The sequence below is a fragment of the Beta vulgaris genome, chromosome 9 (genome assembly GCF_026745355.1).
Source record: "Beta vulgaris subsp. vulgaris cultivar EL10 chromosome 9, EL10.2, whole genome shotgun sequence".
Lineage (NCBI taxonomy): Eukaryota > Viridiplantae > Streptophyta > Magnoliopsida > Caryophyllales > Amaranthaceae > Beta > Beta vulgaris.
The window spans coordinates 50,688,479-50,708,171 of record NC_079210.1 but is presented as its reverse complement, the minus strand read 5'-3'; the positions used below and the strand labels follow the sequence as shown (position 1 = coordinate 50,708,171).

The 19,693-nt window shown below is 36.0% G+C and overlaps 3 protein-coding genes across 3 annotated transcripts; 1 reads left to right on the top strand and 2 right to left on the bottom strand.

Moving 5' to 3' along the window:
• The first annotated feature begins 1,305 nt into the window (after positions 1-1,305).
• LOC104904569 (DCC family protein At1g52590, chloroplastic) lies at positions 1,306-3,526 on the top strand. The gene is made up of 5 exons (XM_010692850.4): positions 1,306-1,610; positions 2,155-2,212; positions 2,505-2,612; positions 3,065-3,157; positions 3,258-3,526. The coding sequence occupies exons 1-5, from the start codon at positions 1,439-1,441 to the stop codon at positions 3,346-3,348; spliced, it is 522 nt and encodes a 173-aa protein (XP_010691152.1). The 5' UTR covers positions 1,306-1,438; the 3' UTR covers positions 3,349-3,526.
• On the bottom strand, positions 3,512-7,373 carry LOC104904568 (RHOMBOID-like protein 5). Its single transcript, XM_010692849.3, has 5 exons — positions 6,985-7,373; positions 5,812-5,972; positions 5,226-5,404; positions 4,873-5,123; positions 3,512-3,952 (listed from the first exon to the last, which is right to left on the bottom strand). The coding sequence occupies exons 1-5, from the start codon at positions 7,263-7,265 to the stop codon at positions 3,886-3,888; spliced, it is 939 nt and encodes a 312-aa protein (XP_010691151.3). The 5' UTR covers positions 7,266-7,373; the 3' UTR covers positions 3,512-3,885.
• A 3,683-nt stretch (positions 7,374-11,056) lies between these two features.
• On the bottom strand, positions 11,057-18,831 carry LOC130590240 (uncharacterized). The gene is made up of 4 exons (XM_057392297.1): positions 18,298-18,831; positions 15,760-17,698; positions 14,751-15,409; positions 11,057-11,227 (listed from the first exon to the last, which is right to left on the bottom strand). The coding sequence occupies exons 1-4, from the start codon at positions 18,829-18,831 to the stop codon at positions 11,057-11,059; spliced, it is 3,303 nt and encodes a 1,100-aa protein (XP_057248280.1).
• Between the last annotated feature and the right edge of the window lie 862 nt (positions 18,832-19,693).

Sequence of the window (19,693 nt, the reverse complement as noted above, 5' to 3'; positions counted from 1 at the left end):
GTATGAATATACATTAAGATGAATTCAACAAGATCTTATATGCTCAATTTTTGTTTTTATGCATTAGTTATAAATTTATGAGGCAAGATTGTCATATGAACTGTGCAAAAATTAAATTGCAGCTATTAAAAAAGGAGGAAGTATATGATAAAAATATACAAATATATTAAAAGATATTCCTATCAAAGGAATAATACTACATGATATTATTCAATATATGTGTCATGTGATACTTTTCTCAACCTTGTAATACATGTTCATGATCACATAACTAATTGGAAACAAATAAATGGCCTTTAAGTAAAATTGGAAGTACATCCTTACGGTAGTACAACCAGACATAAAACAAAGCAAATTGAAGCTGGAGGAGCTTCATTTGCTCGTACATATTCTAAGGAACAAAAATAACCTATTACATATACAAACCGACTTAAATTTAGCACGAACTATGATAGGAGAAATTGGGGACAATGTCTTGCTGAAAAAGACACGGTATGAAAGGAAACCTGTTGAGAAACGACACACATACAATATTCAGAAATAGATTGCCACAATTCCCAAGACCCTTGAACATAAACAGCTTCCTGGGATCTTACTGAATAAAGTAACAAAGAAGTTATGTCCATTGGTAACTTCTGACCACTGCTTCGAGGATAACCAAAGTTTAGTCTCACGAGACTGAAGCTCTAAAAGGGGGAGGTCGAAACTTGCCCCAAATTAAATTTATCCCCAATTCATAAGTTTTTTTTTAAAAATAACTTATCATACCATAACATTCATTTTTCAATTTCGCACGAAACAAGAAATTATAAAAAGTTAATACTAAACAATTATGAAACTTATGGCATCGAAAAGTACAGGCAGCAAAATAAACTTGTACTTGTCGACTCGACCCAATATATGTTTTCACCCGAAAGTAACAACCCGGAACAGAACAAGAACTCGAAATAAACCCTCCCGAAAATAAGTGGGTCCGATACATCTGAATATATATCCAACTCGAAGTGACCTGACAATTATAACCCGAAATACTAATAAATATTTTTTCACAAACATTATTTTATGTGTTTCATTTATTTCCCAGAAAAGAAAGCTCAAACCAACAATGCCCGACCCAACCCAAATGGAATCGACTCGACGGTGAACCAATGCGCCAACATGTACCCAAACCCAACCAAAAACTTCCCGGACCCGGCCCAGATACAAACCGACCCAATCAGAATATAAGGTTGGCTCGAAATTACCGGACCCGTATGACCCGTTTGCCACCAATAGAAAAACATAGAGGAGCTCCCCACTATTACAAAAATTGGTTTATGGTGACCGAAATTCCACGTAGCAGTGGGCATTCTTCCCAAGAATTTGAGCGCTTTCCTCAGCAGAGAGGGCAAAACAGCAATCAAAACTTACGAAAGAACCAAAAATTCGTTGTCTAAAAATGGCGACTACTTTCGCCGGCGGATTGAACTTGGCAGCAGTTATTCCTCGTCGTTGTTCTCGAATTCCTAGGATGTCTCTCCCAGTCACACGTGGCGCCGATACAGTGGACTGGTCAGCAGCCACCTCTAACTTCTTCGACAAGGATTCACGCCCCATCATGCTTTTCGACGGTAAACTTCTCTGTATTGGAATATGAAATTCTCCCCGTTTCATATTACTCGCTACCTTTCTCAATTTACGAACTCTTATGAAAAAGCCCTTGCTTTTATTTTTGAAATGTTAGGAAATTAAAGTAGATACAATGTTGCAATTTAATTATAGGCTTATAACAACGGACTAAAATCATGCCACCCTAGAACTATTATCATGTATTCGTGTCATATAGAAATATTTCATCAGAACTTAGAAGAGTTGGGACGATGTGACAACTAATTCCGAACAAAATCAATATACGCTAAGCTTTTTTAGCGAAGCATTGTTATAAGGGCAGTAGTTATCCTACCGGGTTTTTATAGATGGTAGTGTGTGATGCGATTATTGGATTAAGAATGTGTTTTCCTTGTTTAATATAAAGGAAAAATTGTTTTTAATAAGCCAACATTTGCGTGGTCTTTAGAATTTTAAATCCGACTTTTGGTGTTGAAAGTTAACTTCTTTCTTTGTTCATGTAGAATTTTATTTATGAACATAAGCTGAACTACCCTGTCATTTCAGGTGTTTGCAACCTGTGTAATGGTGGAGTGAAGTTCGTTCGTGATCATGATCGCAATAGGTTGGTACTTTGTAGCTTCTCTTAGTCTTTACTTGATTATTTCTGCTTATGAGGCTGTTGTGCCATTTATAAGCTATTTAGTAATTAGTATCTGGATAAACTCAATATGGTTATATGATATGCATGTTTGTAAGAAATGTCGCGAGTTTCCCACTGCCTTCGACGAGTAGACTAATATCCAGCAGGAGTTTGCATGGGTACCTTAAATGGCAGCATTTTGTGTTTATGTTTATAGTTTGTAGTTTACATGTAGATGTAAAAGTTAATGTTCTTTGATGGGTATCATTGGCAGGACAATCAGATACGAAGCTCTACAAAGTGAAGCAGGAAAGAAGTTGTTAAGGAGATCAGGAAGATCTCCTGATGATATATCAAGCGTTGTCTTGGTAGAAAAAGAGAGGTTTGTTAGATGTTTTCTTAGAAACTAATGCATATACTCCGATTACTAGTCCGGGTTATAGGCCGAGTTTATTGAGATTTTGTGAGTTTCGTGGCCTGTTTTTGTAGAGGAACCAGAAAACGAACCAATTTTTTAACAAATGGTTTACAAGATTGGATGAATTTGATAGACACATTTGGTTTTTGCTTGGTTTTTGTTGTCATGTAATGAAAAAAGTACTCAACAATGAACTATCCTGTGGAATATCAAGTGTAAATTGAGACTACTACATACCCTTAATTTTTGTACCTTGTCTTATGTTAGTAAGGACAGTAAACTCAATGAACCCTTTGTCTTATGTTCACTGCATATACACCAAAGCTAATGTTATTGCTGCTAGCTTGTTGCATAGTATCACATTCTGCAACACTGTCTGCTGTATATATGACTTTCAACTGCGTGTCGTCCTGCAGATCTTACATCAAATCTGAAGCTGTACTGAAGATCATGGAATACATAGATTTACCATTCCCCCAATTGGCATTCTTCTTGCAATTTTTACCTCTGTGAGTTTTTTTCCCTCAAGGTTATTTGTTGTTAAAGCAATGATAACCATCTCACTCGCAGCTGGACGTCTCTAATTTTTCCATGTTCTTACTACCTCAGGTTCATTCGTGATTTTGCATATGACAATTTAGCAAACAACCGTTACACCATTTTTGGTAAGTCAGAGTCGTGCGAGATATATGTAGATTAGTAAATCTTATAAATTTTCTTCATGAAACCCTGTACATGTGATTCTGATCAACTCTGTATGCAATTACAGTAGTGTCATGCCTAAAACATACTTCATGCCACTTGTATCTCTTCAGATGATGTTATGTGTATATGTAGTTATAAATATACCACACAGAGGTGTTTACAACTTTCTTGAATATGTTATTTGCTGAATGTTTTGAGAAACAGAACAAGTTTTTTTCGTTCACTTAGCTAACTACACAAGAAAACTACAAAAGCAAAGAAAAGAATATGCAAAGAACTACACAGCTACTGAAACCACAAAATCAACATAACACAGAGAATGAAATTAAAGAAATGAGAAGAATAAAACATAGGGCGGATATACAGGCAACCTAATTAAGGAGTTCGGATAAATTTTCTGATGTTGATAAAAGTTTGCCAGAATCCGGATTTCCTTTGTTTTTGTGATCCACTTCGAGTATTTTGTCACCATGTAGAACATTCAGAATAAAATGATGGTGAATTTTTTTTGGCCCATGGTAGGATTAGTCTATTAAACTAAATCTATTCTATCTGTGGTGTCAATTGACTTATATAGCTCTGCAAACCCGTATCCATACCTGCAGAAGACAAAGATTAAGACAGGTTAAATACTCTTTTGGGTACTTTTATCTTAAAAGTTCAAGAAAGAAACGAGAGGATAATCGTGATAATTACGAACTTTATGCCTTCCCTTTTAGAGATATTAAAGAGTTCTTTTGCGACTTTGAAAGACTATCTGGAAAAAAACAAGCATCTGAGAAACTCCCACCCCTCCTCGGCCCAACAGACGAGATTTTTTCCAGTTTGATCCCAGGATCAAAGCTTTCAGAAATAACTCAGGCTCAACACGATAGATTCTTAGAGCCAATGGTCATGTCATCCTGTGTTATGTGAAGGTACTATTTGCTCTACCAAACGAGGCAAAATAGGTGAAACTCAAACCTCCAGTTATGGTATGCGGTATGTGTTGCCAACACTGAACTAACAAAGCCCTTTCACTTTATTATCAAAACCACTAATTTCTACCTATTTTGTGGAGGACGAAGTATAATTTACCTTGCCTTTGGTTATTATGGGGCAAAAAAAGCAAATAAGCCCTCTACTCTCTCCACAGAATACTTAGGCATAGTCCTAGTCTTTTGCTATTATACTTCATCTACATTGAATTGTCATATTGGTAATGTTTTTTAGAGCAGTAATGTGCTATCTAGAGTAGTAACGTGACAACTAAATTCAGATGGAGCTTGGAGGCAGTATCTTACAGTCTTACTTCTACTATTACTATTATTATTGTAAACACCAGTGTATTGCTTGTTAGTCCTCGGAATGATGCTAAGTGGCATGTGCCTACCATGGCTACCAAAGGTTTTGAACGTGGGGGGTTAAATTCACGCTACCTTACCACCGAAAAACAATACTGCAAAGTGATTGTTTTTCTGGGATAAACAACAAAAGAAGAAGAAAAGACAGGGTTGAGCTTATGCTCCATAGTACTTACCAAAGAATTAAGGCGATGAGCGCGAGTAGGAGGAAGAAATACTGGTAGCACTTGTGTCGGGATTTCTGTTTATAACCAGGAGGAAGGTACTTGCTGCTAACATAACCAAATTGCGGTCGCATGAGAAGAACAAAACCCAGCAAAAACCCTGAAACAAATCCACCTATATGTGCTGAACTGTCCACCCCTGGAATCAATCCTACTGCCAAGTTCAAGGCAATTACCACTATAAGTGATAATATTGCTGAACACTACAAAGATATTCACAATTTCAGTCTCAGAATTGCTTATTTATTGAAGACATGTAAATTTATAAACGAATGGAGTAAATACAAAGTGAAGAAGTTACTTACTTTATTGGCATAAATAGTCCAATTAGTGATGAGCTCAGAAAGCATGGCACCAAGAAGTCCAAAAAGTGCACCTGAGGCACCAACTGAAATCACCCCTACTCTTTGCTTGCGAAGAACATTCACACACGACATCAAACTTCCTCCTAATCCAGATAGCACATATAGTGGTCCTACTCTCCCTGCATTTTTGCGCAATTAGTCGAAAAACTCTAGATAGCTAAACGTGAGCAGGTTTTCACACCTATTACATTTACAGTCCGTTTGGTTAGCAGTATTGAATGAACTAATAGTTTCTAGTGCAAACTTGTGAAGACATTCCATGTCAACATCCATGGTAATTCTACTTCATCCCAAAACACCTATTTTCTCCCTATAATGTCATTACCATCCATTACCACTTGGGAAGGTGATATTGAAAATTTAGGAAGGAAAACATATGTTTTGACATCAAGCTTCATTATCATGGATGTTAATGTGGGAAAGTCTTCACAAATTTACACTAAAAGCATCGCGATTACAGCATTACCATCATTTAGTACACTAACCAAACGCGCCGTTACAAAAATGCTCCCTCTAGATCACTTACAAAAGCCGAATTCCTCTTCAAGACGGATTCCCATGAAAAGAAGGCTGATCATATTAGCTATCAAATGGATTAAACCTGCATGAAGCCATAAACAAGAGAGTAGCCGCCACCATTCACCCTCCTGTACTAGCTCTACCCGAAGTCCTCCCATATTCTGCAGCCTACATCAAGTCTAATTTATCAAATACAACACCATACCATATTATCATTACTGTCTTTCCTTCAAGAAATCCGAAGAGTAACCTAAAATACTATGGGTATCATTTTCTAATGCACATCTTTAAACATTAACATATTCAATTACGCATTGGTAGAAGATTTGAAAAAATTAATACTTAGCGAATATAGGTCGAGACAAATCTAATAAGATTTCGATCAATATGATTAAATAATATATTTTTCAAAGTTAAAAAGATTTAACTTTCAAAAAGCAATTGAGACCAACTCACAAAACAATTCTAATGCTGAAATAATTGGTTATTCAAGGTTCAAAGTGTAGATAGAAATGGTTTCATCCTACGTTGTTTCTAGAGTTCCAACATTCTTCTATTTTACCTCTCAAATTAATTAGGTGGTCTGACAATAGTAATAAAAAAATGATGATAACAATAGTAAAGATTCCAATTAATCTTCATCAGAATCTGCTACTACGAGTTTTTAATTTAAAGGGATAAATGAACAACAAATTAGATGAAATATTATACTACACTAATATATAAATTTAAATCTCTCTTAAAATAAAGGTTTTTTTTTTTTAATCTATATGAGTAACGAAGGCAATACAAAGTGCAAAGAAGGGAAGGGGGATTCGAACGTGTGATCAATTGTTCATAGTACCTCAATCTTAACTACTAAGCCAAGACATTCATGGTTCTTTTAAAATAAAGGTGATGAACGTATAACATTATTTGATTTCTTAGTTTTACACAATAGATGAAATGAAAAGATAATAATGCAAATACAATCGAGGCAGTTTTGATTTTCTTGATTTTTTTTTCCGGTGAAAAAGGCAAAACAAACTTAAGAGTTATTACAATTCGAAAGGTATGCGTTCATGCAAAAAATAGGGGATAGGAAACCTCCTAGTTACATTCATGCAATTCTCTATATAGCCTCCTTGAAATGTTTGATATGAAGAAAGTTGGAAGAAAACACAAATTAAAAGAAACTCACGTAGTAGTTTTAGGGCCAAGGAGGGGATTGTTGTGGAGGGGTTCAAAAGAGAACCTGCCCAAATGGTCAAAAAACACACATGTGTGAGCAGGTTCATCAAGGCTCTCAGGGCAGTTATTTTCATACATTGTTAAAGCAAATAAAGCGACGTCGACGACGAAGATGATGGGAACTAGCCATGAAAGATATGACTCCCTAGGAGGTGGATAGATGGGTGGTGGTGGTGGTGTGTAGTGGTAGAAAGAGCCGCCTACGCCGGCCTCAACGTCCCTCTTCCCCATTCTTGGTAGGAGGAGGAGGGAGGAGGGAGGAGAGAGGAGAGAGGTGAGAGAGATACACAGAGAGAGAATAATGGAGGAAGATCACAAAGAGGGAGCAAATTTAGGAAGTTAAAAGAATGAGTTTATGGTGAAAAGAATACAATGTTACAAGATAGGCTGTCAAATATATGAAACAAAAGAGCAAATTATTAGGAGTATAAGGTAATTAACTTGTACCCAAGACACAAAAAAAACAAGTTAAAAAGTAAAACTTCTTTCTTTTAGAGGTAATTATGGTCGGGCCGCGACAAAAAAATTTTGCCCATTGGTCGGGTTGGGCTGACCCGGATTAAATTTTTGTACCCAAAGCTCACTATTTCGGGCTAAAATTAGCGGACTTTTTGGGCCAAATCGGGCTGGGTCAAAAAAATAGACTAAAAAGTCATTTTTGGCTTGCCCTAAGCCCGCCCAAAGTCAAAAAAAATCCCGACCGGACTGGGTCGCAGTCCGACCGCGGGCCGAAAAATTCTGCCCAAAATCGACCCAAAATCGGGCCGCGTCGGGCCAAAATGATCACCTCTACCTTCTTTGAACTTGTTTTTAAAAATTTAAAATTAATTCATTAATTTTAAGCTTCGAGATATATATTTCCTTCAAAAATTATCAAAAGAGACGGTCTAATTTTAATATAAAAGTAGATATAGTCACTAAATGTATTAAACTATTCACCAAAAGAAATTAATCTAGTCACAGTTGGACTGATTCCCTTTTTAATATTTGACTTACCATTGTCTAATTTTAATTTAAAAGTAAGTTGTCTCTTACATGACAAACTCTATTTCCTTTCTATGTTGTGTGAAATTCTAGCAAAATGATTATTTTGTTTTATTAGATAAGAGATTTGATAGGTTTTAGTGTTAGCACGAATCATTATTTTATAGAAAACATATATCTCCTTTTTTATATATTTATACGTCAATTTCGTAAAGCAAAAGTTGTATATTATTTATATAGTTTAAAAACATGTTATTTTTATCTTTTTCGTAGCCTATAGGTTTCCATTAAATTATATTATGTGAGTATATTTCATGGCAAAGATAATCAATAGTTGTTTTAAAGCTCCTCTACCGTACCATTTGTAACGCAATTTAATTGTTATTGTTCTATTTTGGAAGTAACTTTAGACAAGTAACTTTCTTTCATGATGAATCCCATTATATAAAACTAACAATTTACGCACGCGATGCGTGCCTCATTTTCTTAAAACATAAATTTTACCTTTTGTAGCATTAGCAAGGGTAAAATTTGATCCATGATCCCAAAATTGTAACTAGAAAGTATAAACTAAATTCAGTTTTTTTTTTTTTTTTTTACTTGTCTAACTTCTAAATTTAGTTTTCACACAATGATATATAAATTTTCATCATTTTAAATTTTGTCCTTTTCTAAATTTGAACACTTTGAGCTTCAATTATATTTGAAATGAAATTTTAAATTATTCATACACAATTTGATATTGGAATTTTTTTTAGAAAAACAAAAATTGTTACTTTTCGCAAATTAATGTAGTTTTTTTTTTCTGAAAATGGATTTTTGCAAAAGTTGTTCGTAAAAAGTTTGATATTGTTTTGTTTTTCAAAATTTATTTCTGAACATGGATTTTTTGCAAAATTTTTGGGCAAAAATTTTAATATTGGCATTTTTTTAGAAAAAACTAAATTTGTTTTATATGAAAATGAATTAAATTTAAGTCTGATTGTATAAAAGCCCTTTTGAACTCATTGCTATCATCTCTATTCTTTTAACTACATAATAGTCGACTAATTTCTATTGTTTATTTTAACTAATGTGAAATAATTTTAAAGGTTAAAAGAATTATGTACCTTTTCGGAAGTTCGCAAATTGCCGATGGATGAATGTGTGATATCGTCGTCAAAAAATCTTATGTTTTTCTCATATTTGTGTTTATAGGTAACTTTTGTGAGTATGTAATTGTGAATGGTTCTTGAGAATAGTGATTTGTAAGTAAATTTTTGTAAATGTTTTTGTATGTATTGACGTTCTAGGTTATTAGTTTTAGTTTGTATGTTAATTTTAAGTTTTAATAAAGTTTATGATTGTTTGAGTGATTTGCATGATTTTTATAACGTGATTCTCAATTTTATGAGTGATTTGTAAAGTTTCTTCTTTTAAGTGATTTGTGAGTGAGTGTTGTAAATTAATTCTCGGTAGTAGTTTTCTTTGAGTGCCAATTTTGATTTTAACATTTCTTTTGTAATTTAGAAAGAAAAGGGGGGCAAAATAGGCATTTCAAAAGAGGACACCATTGCTCCCCCTTCCATTATACTTCCTCCGTTTCTAAATAAGTGCAACGTTTCTTGTTTTCACGTTTGCCAATGCATTATTCTAACCATTAATATCTTCAATTATCAATAAGTAAAAATTATAAAAAGTTGATATTAAAAAAATTCACATTCAGACGAATCTAACAAGATCCCACATGACTATGTTTTTCCTAAACCCTAAATCACCAAAGCTAATTAAAGTTTAAACTGTGAATAGTAAACACTATGCAAATGTTACACTTATTTAGAAACGGAGGAAGTATAATAATAGAGATGGACATATTCCATGAAAGTAGGAAGTTGAAATTGGGGGCGCTTAATTACATGCTAAAGTTAGAACTCTTGCGAACTACTCCCTTTCAATCTGCCTACTACTATTTCCTTAAAAAAAAAAAACACCTACTACTAGTCTACTATCACTTTAACAGGTGCGTTTAATTTAAATTTCATTACAAAGATGGATTAGGAAGGTTTTTTAACATGATTAACACTTCATGCATTACGTAAGATCAAACACTAGTTTGGCACTCGCGTTTAAGGTAGCGGTTAACCGGTTAGCGGTTTGACAAGATCAAAACGCTACTTAAGAAAATTATGAGTGTTTGGTAAGATAGTGGTTGTACTAACAGGTAACAGTTGGAGTAGATTATGAGTAGCGGTTGTTGAACGTTACTACAAGTAACGTTTGAGATTTAGAGGTAGCGGTCTAACAAATAAACATTAGCATAAGCTAGAATTATTAACTAAATAGACAATAGAACAAATTTGTGATGACCGGTTAAGGAATTATAAGTTGGATAGCCTTTACTTTTTTTTTCGTTGACTCTATATGTAAAATTATATATGCTAAGAAAATAAACCATCTTAGTGTTCAAGTATTCCCTTTGCAAATAAAAGTTTTCTCCATTCTCAACAATATGAGAATAAAAATATCAATAATTATTGCTTCTCATCATTAAATTAAAGAGAACGTATTGTGTCGGACTCGTCCGACCATAATCTTTGGTCGGACGACTTTTAGGTGGTTCCAATTTTTTTTCAGTTAGTCTTAATTTTTTTTTTCAGGTAGTCTTCATTTTTTTTCAGGTAGTCTTCATTTTGTTTTTAGTTAGTCTTCTTTTTTTTCCAGTTGGTTTTTGTACTTCAGTTAGACTTACTTTGGGTTTCAGTTGGTCTTTATTCTTTTTCAGGTAGTCTTCATTTTTTTCAGGTAGTCCAACTGAAAAAAAACAAAGTCCAACTGAAACAAAACAAAGTCCAACTGAAAGAAAACAAAGTCCAACTGAAAGAAAACAAAGTTCAACTGAAAGAAAACAAAGTCCAACTGAAAGAAAACAAAGTCCAACTAAAAGAAAACAAAGTCCAACTGAAAAGAAAACAAAACACTAACCTCGAGTTCAGGGCCATGTCATTCATACCCAAGCATTTCTCAAGTAGTTGAAGGAGATTTCTCAACTGAAAGAAGCCTTAATTTGAGTTGAGGGCCATGTCTTCCACCACTTCTAGAATTAATAAAAACAACCATGGTATTGTTATAAGCAAGGAATCACCACTCACCACATTCTCACCATCCTTCGAATTGAAAGTAAACCATGCTGGAACATTTATATTTTCCTCATCAAGGAGTTCTGCATAAGCCTGGATATAGAACATGACAACCAGGAAAACAGTCAACTCAGGGTAAGCATATATACAACTTTTCCGACCCTCATTAACCAAATTTGATTTCCCCCTCCGTTCCATATGGACTTTCTAATCATTAAGCTGCCATACTAGAGCATATATTATTGGCATTGTACATTAACTGACATCTAGAAAAATGAACTGAAAAATCATTAAGATCCGAATAAATTCGGAGTTGAAGAAGAAGAAGTAGCAGCGGAGGAGAGAGAAAAAGAAGGAGCCGATGATATTGGCGATGCGCCGAAGCCAAATGACGGAGCCGATGAGGTTGAAGAGGCAGCGCCGAAGCCAAATGACGGAGCCGATGAAGCTGAAGATGCGGCGCCGAAGGAGAGAGATGGTGAAGGTGAAGCTGAAGAGGTGGCGCCGAAGCCTTAATTTGAGTTGAGGGTCATGTCGTCTGACGAGAATATTGGGTCAGACGGTCTGACCCAATACTTTCACTAAATTAAATATATAAACATATCATATTCATAGAATAAATCGTTGATCCAAGCATTACTTGTGTCAAAAACATATAGATTATTTTGATTCTTGACAACCGTGACTTTGGCCTTGGAATACTTGCCCTTATATTTTTTCTTCTCTTTTACTTGTTCCGTTTTTTTTTACTTGCAACGGTTTGCCTTTTACACTATTCACCAACTCTATTTAGTTTATATTTGGTGATTTATGTTAAGGAAAAACATATTCATGTGGGATTTTGTTAGATTCGTCTGAATGTATATTTTTTGAATATATACTTTTCAAATTTTTATTTATCAGTAATTAAACTTATTGATAGTTGAAATTATGCGGAATACCTGGAGATAGGCCAAGCCGATTAGACGGAATTAGTGGTTTAGGTCTTACCCTGGGATTCGACTTGCCTTTTTTTCTTTTAGAACGGGTAGGGAACCTGAAGTCTGGCGGAAAATCCGAATCATAGTTAGCAGTTTGAATAGAACCGGTGTCGTAGCGTAGAGGTGATCATGGGCCGGGCCGGGCCGGGTTCGGGCCGGGCCGCGGCCAAAAAAATTTGCCCATTGGCCGGGCCGGGCCTAAATTTGGGCCGAATTTTTGTGTCCAAAGCCCGCTATTTCGGGCCGGGCTTAGCGGGTTTTGGGGCCAAAACGGGCCGGGCCAAAAAATAGACAAAAAGTCGTTTTTAGCTTGCCCAAAGCCCGCCCAAAAAAAAAAAAAAATGACCGGGCCGGGCCCGGCCCGGCCCGCGGGCCGAAAAATTCTGCCCAAACCCGGCCCAAAAACGGGCCGGGCCGGGCCGGGCCAGCGGGCCGGGCCATGTTTGATCACCTCTATCGTAGCGGGAAGCAAGGCAATGTGCAAGCGTGAAAGTCAAACTGTTACCAGTAAATATAACCTAAGGATGTAACATCCAAATTTTTTTTAGATACAAAAAGTGAAAATTTGTTTTTCTTTTATTTTTCTTTTCTAATTCTTATTCTTATTCTTTTACACATTAGTTGAAGACATGAATACGGAATATCTAATAGACCATTATCTTTCCTGTCCTTTGTGATTGCGCCAAAATAGCTAATAAACCTTAAGCTTGTGTTTGTACATCATACTTTATTACTTTTCAAAGCATAAATTCGAAGAAACTCTTCAATCGATTGATGTGGTACGGTAATAACATTAACTTCGTTCAACTACTTAGTATTTAGTAATACTAGTATTAGTATATTGCATAAAATGAATAATATTAAATCGAGTTTGTCTTATAAGAGACCATCTACCTTTAAATTAAAATTAGGCAACGGTAAGTCCAATATTAAAAAGAGAATTAGCCCAATAATGACTAGATTAATTTCTGTCAGTAACTAGTCTAATTCATTAAATGACGAAGTCTATTTTTATACTTATTAAATGTAGACTATCTCTTTTAATAATTTTTGTATTAAATATTCTTTTAGTCACAAAAATTTCCTTAATTCACTTGATGTCATTGTCAGCTATCCCCTCTTATTCATAGTGAACTTTACATCTTGGTCGGAACAGAAATGTAGAACAAAAAGTAGAAAGTGGACAAAGATATTTGAAATTTTATAACTTTAATAATGTGGAATATATTTACGCATTCGAAAGTTGTACATGTGATATAAATAATGGGACAAAATTTTGAATTATAGTATATTTAAAAAAAAAAAAGCAAAGTAGAGGGGATTCTTATAGGAACATGTAATCCTTTCTTATATTAGCTTGTTGATATAATTACAAGTAATACATTATGATGAAATTATAAGGGATAGAAAGTAGAAATTTGGAGATATCATACTCTCACATTCGGTTGTTTTTTTTTTTTTCAATCTTTATTAGTACCTTTATCTTATTTCATACGAGCTTTCTATTAAACATATTTTGATTTAAAAAACTAGTTGTTGGGTCGGAAATTACTCATAAGGTGAAAGGTTTAGTGTTTCAGACTTGTTATTATACAAAACATTTTTTCTTCCGTCTATGAGAAACAAAAGAGTATTCTAAGAGTGTCATGTCACCTATGGCATGACACCATGTAATTATCTGAGTAATCGAATTAAGATAGGCGACACGTGACAGGATACAATTGCTCACGTGTTTTAATCATATACTATTGGCTATTAGCCCCGAGCTATGCCCTGGTCTCGGATAAGGAAAATTTTCATTTATTTATATTATACTTTTAATATGATAAATAAATATATATCACTTGGTTTAGTGGTTAAGATTTTAATATATAAATTGGAGTACTATGTAATTTTTATTGTTTTTATTATATATGGAGTACATGAAAACTCGAGTATAATACTCGTAGGGAGAACACCTCGTGACATCATTCCTTCTTTAAGAACACCTTTTAATATATTAGTATATATACAGATACACTATCTATCTATCTAGATAGATAGATAGATTTTGTGCGTAATATCAACATACAACTGGTATGTACAAATCTCAAATTATGTAAGCCAAACAGGTTTGAGTTGTATTTTTTTTTTTTTACAATTACATCTAGTGTAGTTACCAAGGATGTCTTGGCCTAGTAGTTAAGATTGAGGTGCTGTGAACGATAGGTCACAGGTTCGAATCCCCCCTCACCTTCTTTGTACTTTGTACCGCCTTCGTGGCTCATATGGATAAAAAAAAACATCTAATATAATATTTAATGCAAAATTTTGTTTATATATTTAATATTAAGAGCATTGATCCCACTAATATTTTGTCATTCAATCTATTTGCTAAAAGCATAAACCCAAGCCCACAAAATCCCTTACACCAAAAGTAAAAGCACTTTAGTTTCACACTTGAAATAAAGTTGAAACATTTTTTTTTTTAACACAAACTAGCGATTATATATATTAATAAAACGTCATATTACAAAACAACATTGCCACAAAACCTGAGCCTAAACTGGAAAGTAGATAACCAAACTTAACCAAATGATACAAGTTTAGGGAACAACAAAAGTGGAAGCTGCTTGAGGCTAACCCATTGGGTTTACCAACTCCTGCATATACTCCTGTAAAACACATTGCGGTGGAGCAGTGTGAGTGACTTTATCCATCTCCATTTCCATCCCAAACCTGGCCAATTTGTGGGCTACCATGTTAGCATCCCTCTTTGCATGAAGAAACACAACAACCCAGTTAGTTTTTATCAGCTTAACTATGTCACAAATAATCGCGCTGAGCTGGTGGTGAGGGACCTTCTCTGCTCTATCCATCATAATCTTCAACGCTTGAGCGTCAGTTTCCACCTCTAACCTACTGATGTTGTGGTCCTTAGCCATAGTCAAGCCTTCTCTAATCGTTGCTAACTCGGCTGCTGCAGGATTAATAGCATCAAACTTGATTGAGAATCCCATGAACCAGGACCCATCTGTTCTTCTTATCACGCCACCCCCACTTGCCTTGTTGTTTGTCTTCCAAGCACCATCCGTGTTTAGCTTCAAGTAACCATGAACTGGAGGCCTCCAAACGATAGCTTGACTTACCCTTGGCTTTGTAATGTTCTGTTTAAGGAAGGCATCATTGTTATGCAAATGGTCAATAAGAAACTGGTTATATTGGGTAGAAGATCTTATCATTGCTCCATCAAAAACCGCTTTGTTCCTGTTCTTCCAAATATGCCATATAGCAATAACAAAGATCTCAAGCCAACCTTTCGGTTGTGAAAAATTAAGCATAATCCAATCATTCCAGTTGCAATTGAAAAAGCTTGCTACATCCACTTGTTTGGCTAAGTTAAAAAATTGAAAAATGCGTTTCCAGAGGATGCTAGCATGAAAGCAATTTCTGAAAAGATGAAGATGAGATTCAATTTGACCATTAAAACAGCATTGGCATTGGGGATTAAAATGATGGATTTTAACTTGTAAATTTTCGGCCGTGGGAGAATTCCATGCACAACATTCCACAACAACATTTTGTATTTAAAAGGGGTATTAATTTTCCAAAGTTTGGACCAAAGATTCGGAATGGACCAATTGGAATGCACTCTATGGTTAGTACAATGATAAGCAGATTTAATATCAAAGTGACCATCCTTAGAGAAGATCCATCTTAGTCCATCTTTAATCTCGGCAAGTTTGGGGAGGGGAATAGCTTTTATGGAAAGAGCAATGTCATGAGGGAGCAAGGAAATAATGGAGTCCAAGTGCCAAGCCCCATTACGTATAATTCGAGCAACTCTCCAATGAGCCTTAGAATCAGGTATATTAATGTCAGGATGCTTATAAAGGGGTTCATTCCCAACCCAATGGTGATACCATAAAGAAATGTCTTCCCCATTCCCAACATTATAAACTAGGCCCTTATTTAAAAGATCTCTCCCTTTCAAAATGTCCCTCCAAATAGTAGACTGAGATTGATTAGGCATAGCATCAAGCAGATTTGAGTTTTTACAATATTTAGCTTTCAAAACTTGAACCCAAAGTTTATTAGGTTGCGTGAGGAATTTCCATCCTAGTTTGGCCATGAAGCAAATATTCCATCTCTTTAAGTCCCTGATTCCAAGACCCCCCGCCATCATGGGATAACAAACTTGACTCCACGAGGTTCTAGAAATATAGTGTCGTTGGCCTACCTTGTTCCACAAGAAACGTTTAGTGTTTTTTTGCAACTCATCAAGCACACCCATAGGGATAATATTTGTTTGCATGGCATAAAGAGGATACGTATTAAGGACCGATTTGATAAGAGTACATCTTCCTGCCATATTTAAAAGTTTTGCCTGCCACCCTCGGATTCTATCTTTTGTCTTATCTAAAAGTCCTTGATAATCAGTTTTTTTGAGCTTATTAGGTGAAATTTTAATACCCAGATAGCTCCCAAAGTCTGAAGAAACACGCAGGTTACAGTGACTTGAAATGGAAAGTCTGACATTATGGTCCATTTTCCTTGGGACAATGATGGTAGATTTCAAGTTGTTAAGGAATAGACCTGAAAGTTTCCCAAAATCCCTAAGAACTTCTAGCATTACATCCATGTTAGCCCATGACGCTTTCCCAAAAAGGAAAACATCATCTGCATAGAAAAGGTGAGAAAGGCCAATATCTTTTGCAATCATCAGAGGTTTCCATAAGTTGAGATTTAACTTTTCTTGTATTAATTGACTAAGACGTTCCATACAAAGAACGAAGATGTAAGGGGAGAGAGGATCTCCCTGACGAATTCCCCTTGAAGGAATGAAATCAGAAGTTATTTCACCATTCCACAAAACAGAAATGGTAGGGGAAGTAATGATGTTCATGATGATGCTAACAAGCTTGATAGGAAACTTAAAACCAAGCAACGTGTCTCTAATGAAGGCCCATTCCAGGCTGTCAAAGGCTTTGGTGAGGTCAATTTTGAGCGCCATGATATTAGCACCCTTTTTAGCCCTTTTGAAAAGGTGCGCCACTTCCTTAATAATAATGATATTCTCATCAATGGTTCTATCTAAAATGAAGCTAGTTTGCAAAGGATTTATTAACTTAGGCATGATACTACGCATTCTAGCAGCAATAGACTTAGTAAGGAGCTTGAGAATAGTATTGCAAAGACCTATTGGACGGAAATCATTAATAACAGAAGGGACCTCTTTCTTTGGTATAAGACAAAGGTAAGACTTGTTAATGGAGTTTGGTACACTACCCTCATCAAAACATTTATTTAAAAAGGAAACAAGGTGGTCATTGAGAGTGCTCCAGAATTGCTGGTAAAAGATGGGTTGGATACCATCCGGACCCGGACTCTTAAGAGGGGCCATGGACTTAACTATTACACCAACTTCCTCAATCGAAAAAGGTTTTATTAAATCTGCACTTTCCTCATGCAACACATGAATTTGAGAATTAAAGGAAGGCATGCGATTACTAAGGTAATGTTTCGTGGTAAATATGTCAATGAAAGCATTTCGTGCTAGATTTTTCAAAAGCAAATCATCAGAGATCCAGTTTCCATTTAAATCCTGAAGAGCATGAATTTTCCCTTTAGATTTTTTAATCTTAGCCAAAACATGGAAATAACGGGTATTATAGTCCCCAAATTTCCGCCAGTAGATTCCAGCCTTTTGGGCCCAAATTCTTCTTTCAATTCGATGGATATTATTTAGGTCTAGGAGCAAATTTTTTTCCAGCTGCACTAAAAAGTCGGAATTATGGAACGAGAGTGAAGTTTGAATACCATTCAATCTTGCATGTATTCTTTTTTTTTGCAAAGCCAGATTACCAAACACATTCCTATCCCAGACTCGAATTTTGCTCAGGAATTTTTCCCAACCAGGTAAGAAATCTACCCTAGGTTGAACCCAATTACTAGTGAAAAAATCTTTAAAATCAGGGTGCCCTAGCCAAGCTTCTTTACAACGAAAAGGAAAATTTTTAAAGGAAGAGTTGGAAGTGTTTAAGTTAATCAAGAGGGGACAATGATCGGAGTAAATTCTTGGTAAGTGACTTACCTGCGTTCCCGGGAATTGAGTGATCCAAGTGTGATTTGCCAGCGCTCTATCCAAGCGTTCTCTAATTAAAGCCGTACCCTCCCTTGCATTCGTCCATGTAAAAGGATTACCATCAAACCCAAGGTCAACCAACATGCAGCGTCCATGAAGGAGTTTAGATCATTGCATTGAGAAGGGCGAAACACCCTACCTCCAGATTTTTCTCCTTGGTTCCTTACTTCATTCAAATCACCCACAACCATCCAAGGCACCTGGTCAGGAGGCAAATTCTGCTCCATATTACGCCAAATTTGGTGCCTCTCCTTAGCCGTAGAAGGGGCATGCATACCCGTAATAAGCACTTCGGGCTGGTTAGGGCTAAACTTAAACAATGAATGGAAGTAATACGGTGATACTTCACTCCAGCTAACAAGGTCTATATTGCGTTTCCACATGAGCCAAATTCCACCTTTTAGCCCATGAGGAGGCATAGCCTTAAAGTCATCAAACCCCAGAAGTTTGGAAACTTGCCTAGCACGACATTCCTCCGCTTTGGTTTCAAAAATAACGAAGATTGAAGGATTATGAAATCTAACCACGTCCCATGCATGAGGAACAAAAGCATTGTTTGAGGCTCCCCTAACATTCCAAGCAATTATCTTCATATTTAAATCAGGTAAATTGTTCAGTTGAGAGACACTGTTACTGGTCATCACCTCTTTCCCTTTCCTCGACTTGCATGGCATGAACTTTTCCCAATCCTTCCAGATCTGGGACATGCCCAAACTCCATGTGTCCGTCAGGCTTATCGGTGTTGTCATTGAGTTGATTTCTAGTTTCTCCTTTACAAACATTGAGTGGCGAGTTTCCAATTGTAACCCCACTACTTCCCTTCTGACATGGAACATTACAATGCTGAATTGGGTCAACTCTAGGTCTAGGGCGTGACTTTTTAATAGTAAGGGAAAGGTGGGAATGTTTGAGGGGGGAGGTTGAAGATATCTTTGAGCCGGGTTGCGACGAAATGGATTTTCCACGAGGGAACTTAGCGAAGGGTTGGAAGGAGTTAAGTTGTTGAGAGTGTTTACCATCATTCCCAGCTTTGGTAGAGAAATCGGGTTTCGGAGAGAACTCCATAGGAGTGGTTGAGGGTGAGATGGAAACAGATTCAGGAGGTTCGGCGTTTTTAGCTGGGGAATATTCAACTGCACTTGGGTAGGTAGTGATGGAGGAATTGGGGGATGATTTAGATGGGTTGTCAGGGGGTTGAGTTGTGGAGGAGGGCAAGTTGGAGGTAGTGAGGGGGGCTGAATAAGTTGAAGAGGTTGAGTTGAGGCAGGGAGTTGTGTTTCCGGTGACTGAGACGACACTACATTCTGATTCACCATGGATGAGGGAAGATTTTCCTTGGAGTTTTTCATGAGGCTGTGAAGGGGAAACGTCAGTGGAAGATGTTTTCAAGGAATGAGGGAGTTCAAGTTGCATGCATTCAACTTGTATTATAGGAGAAGTAATCGTGGTTAGGTT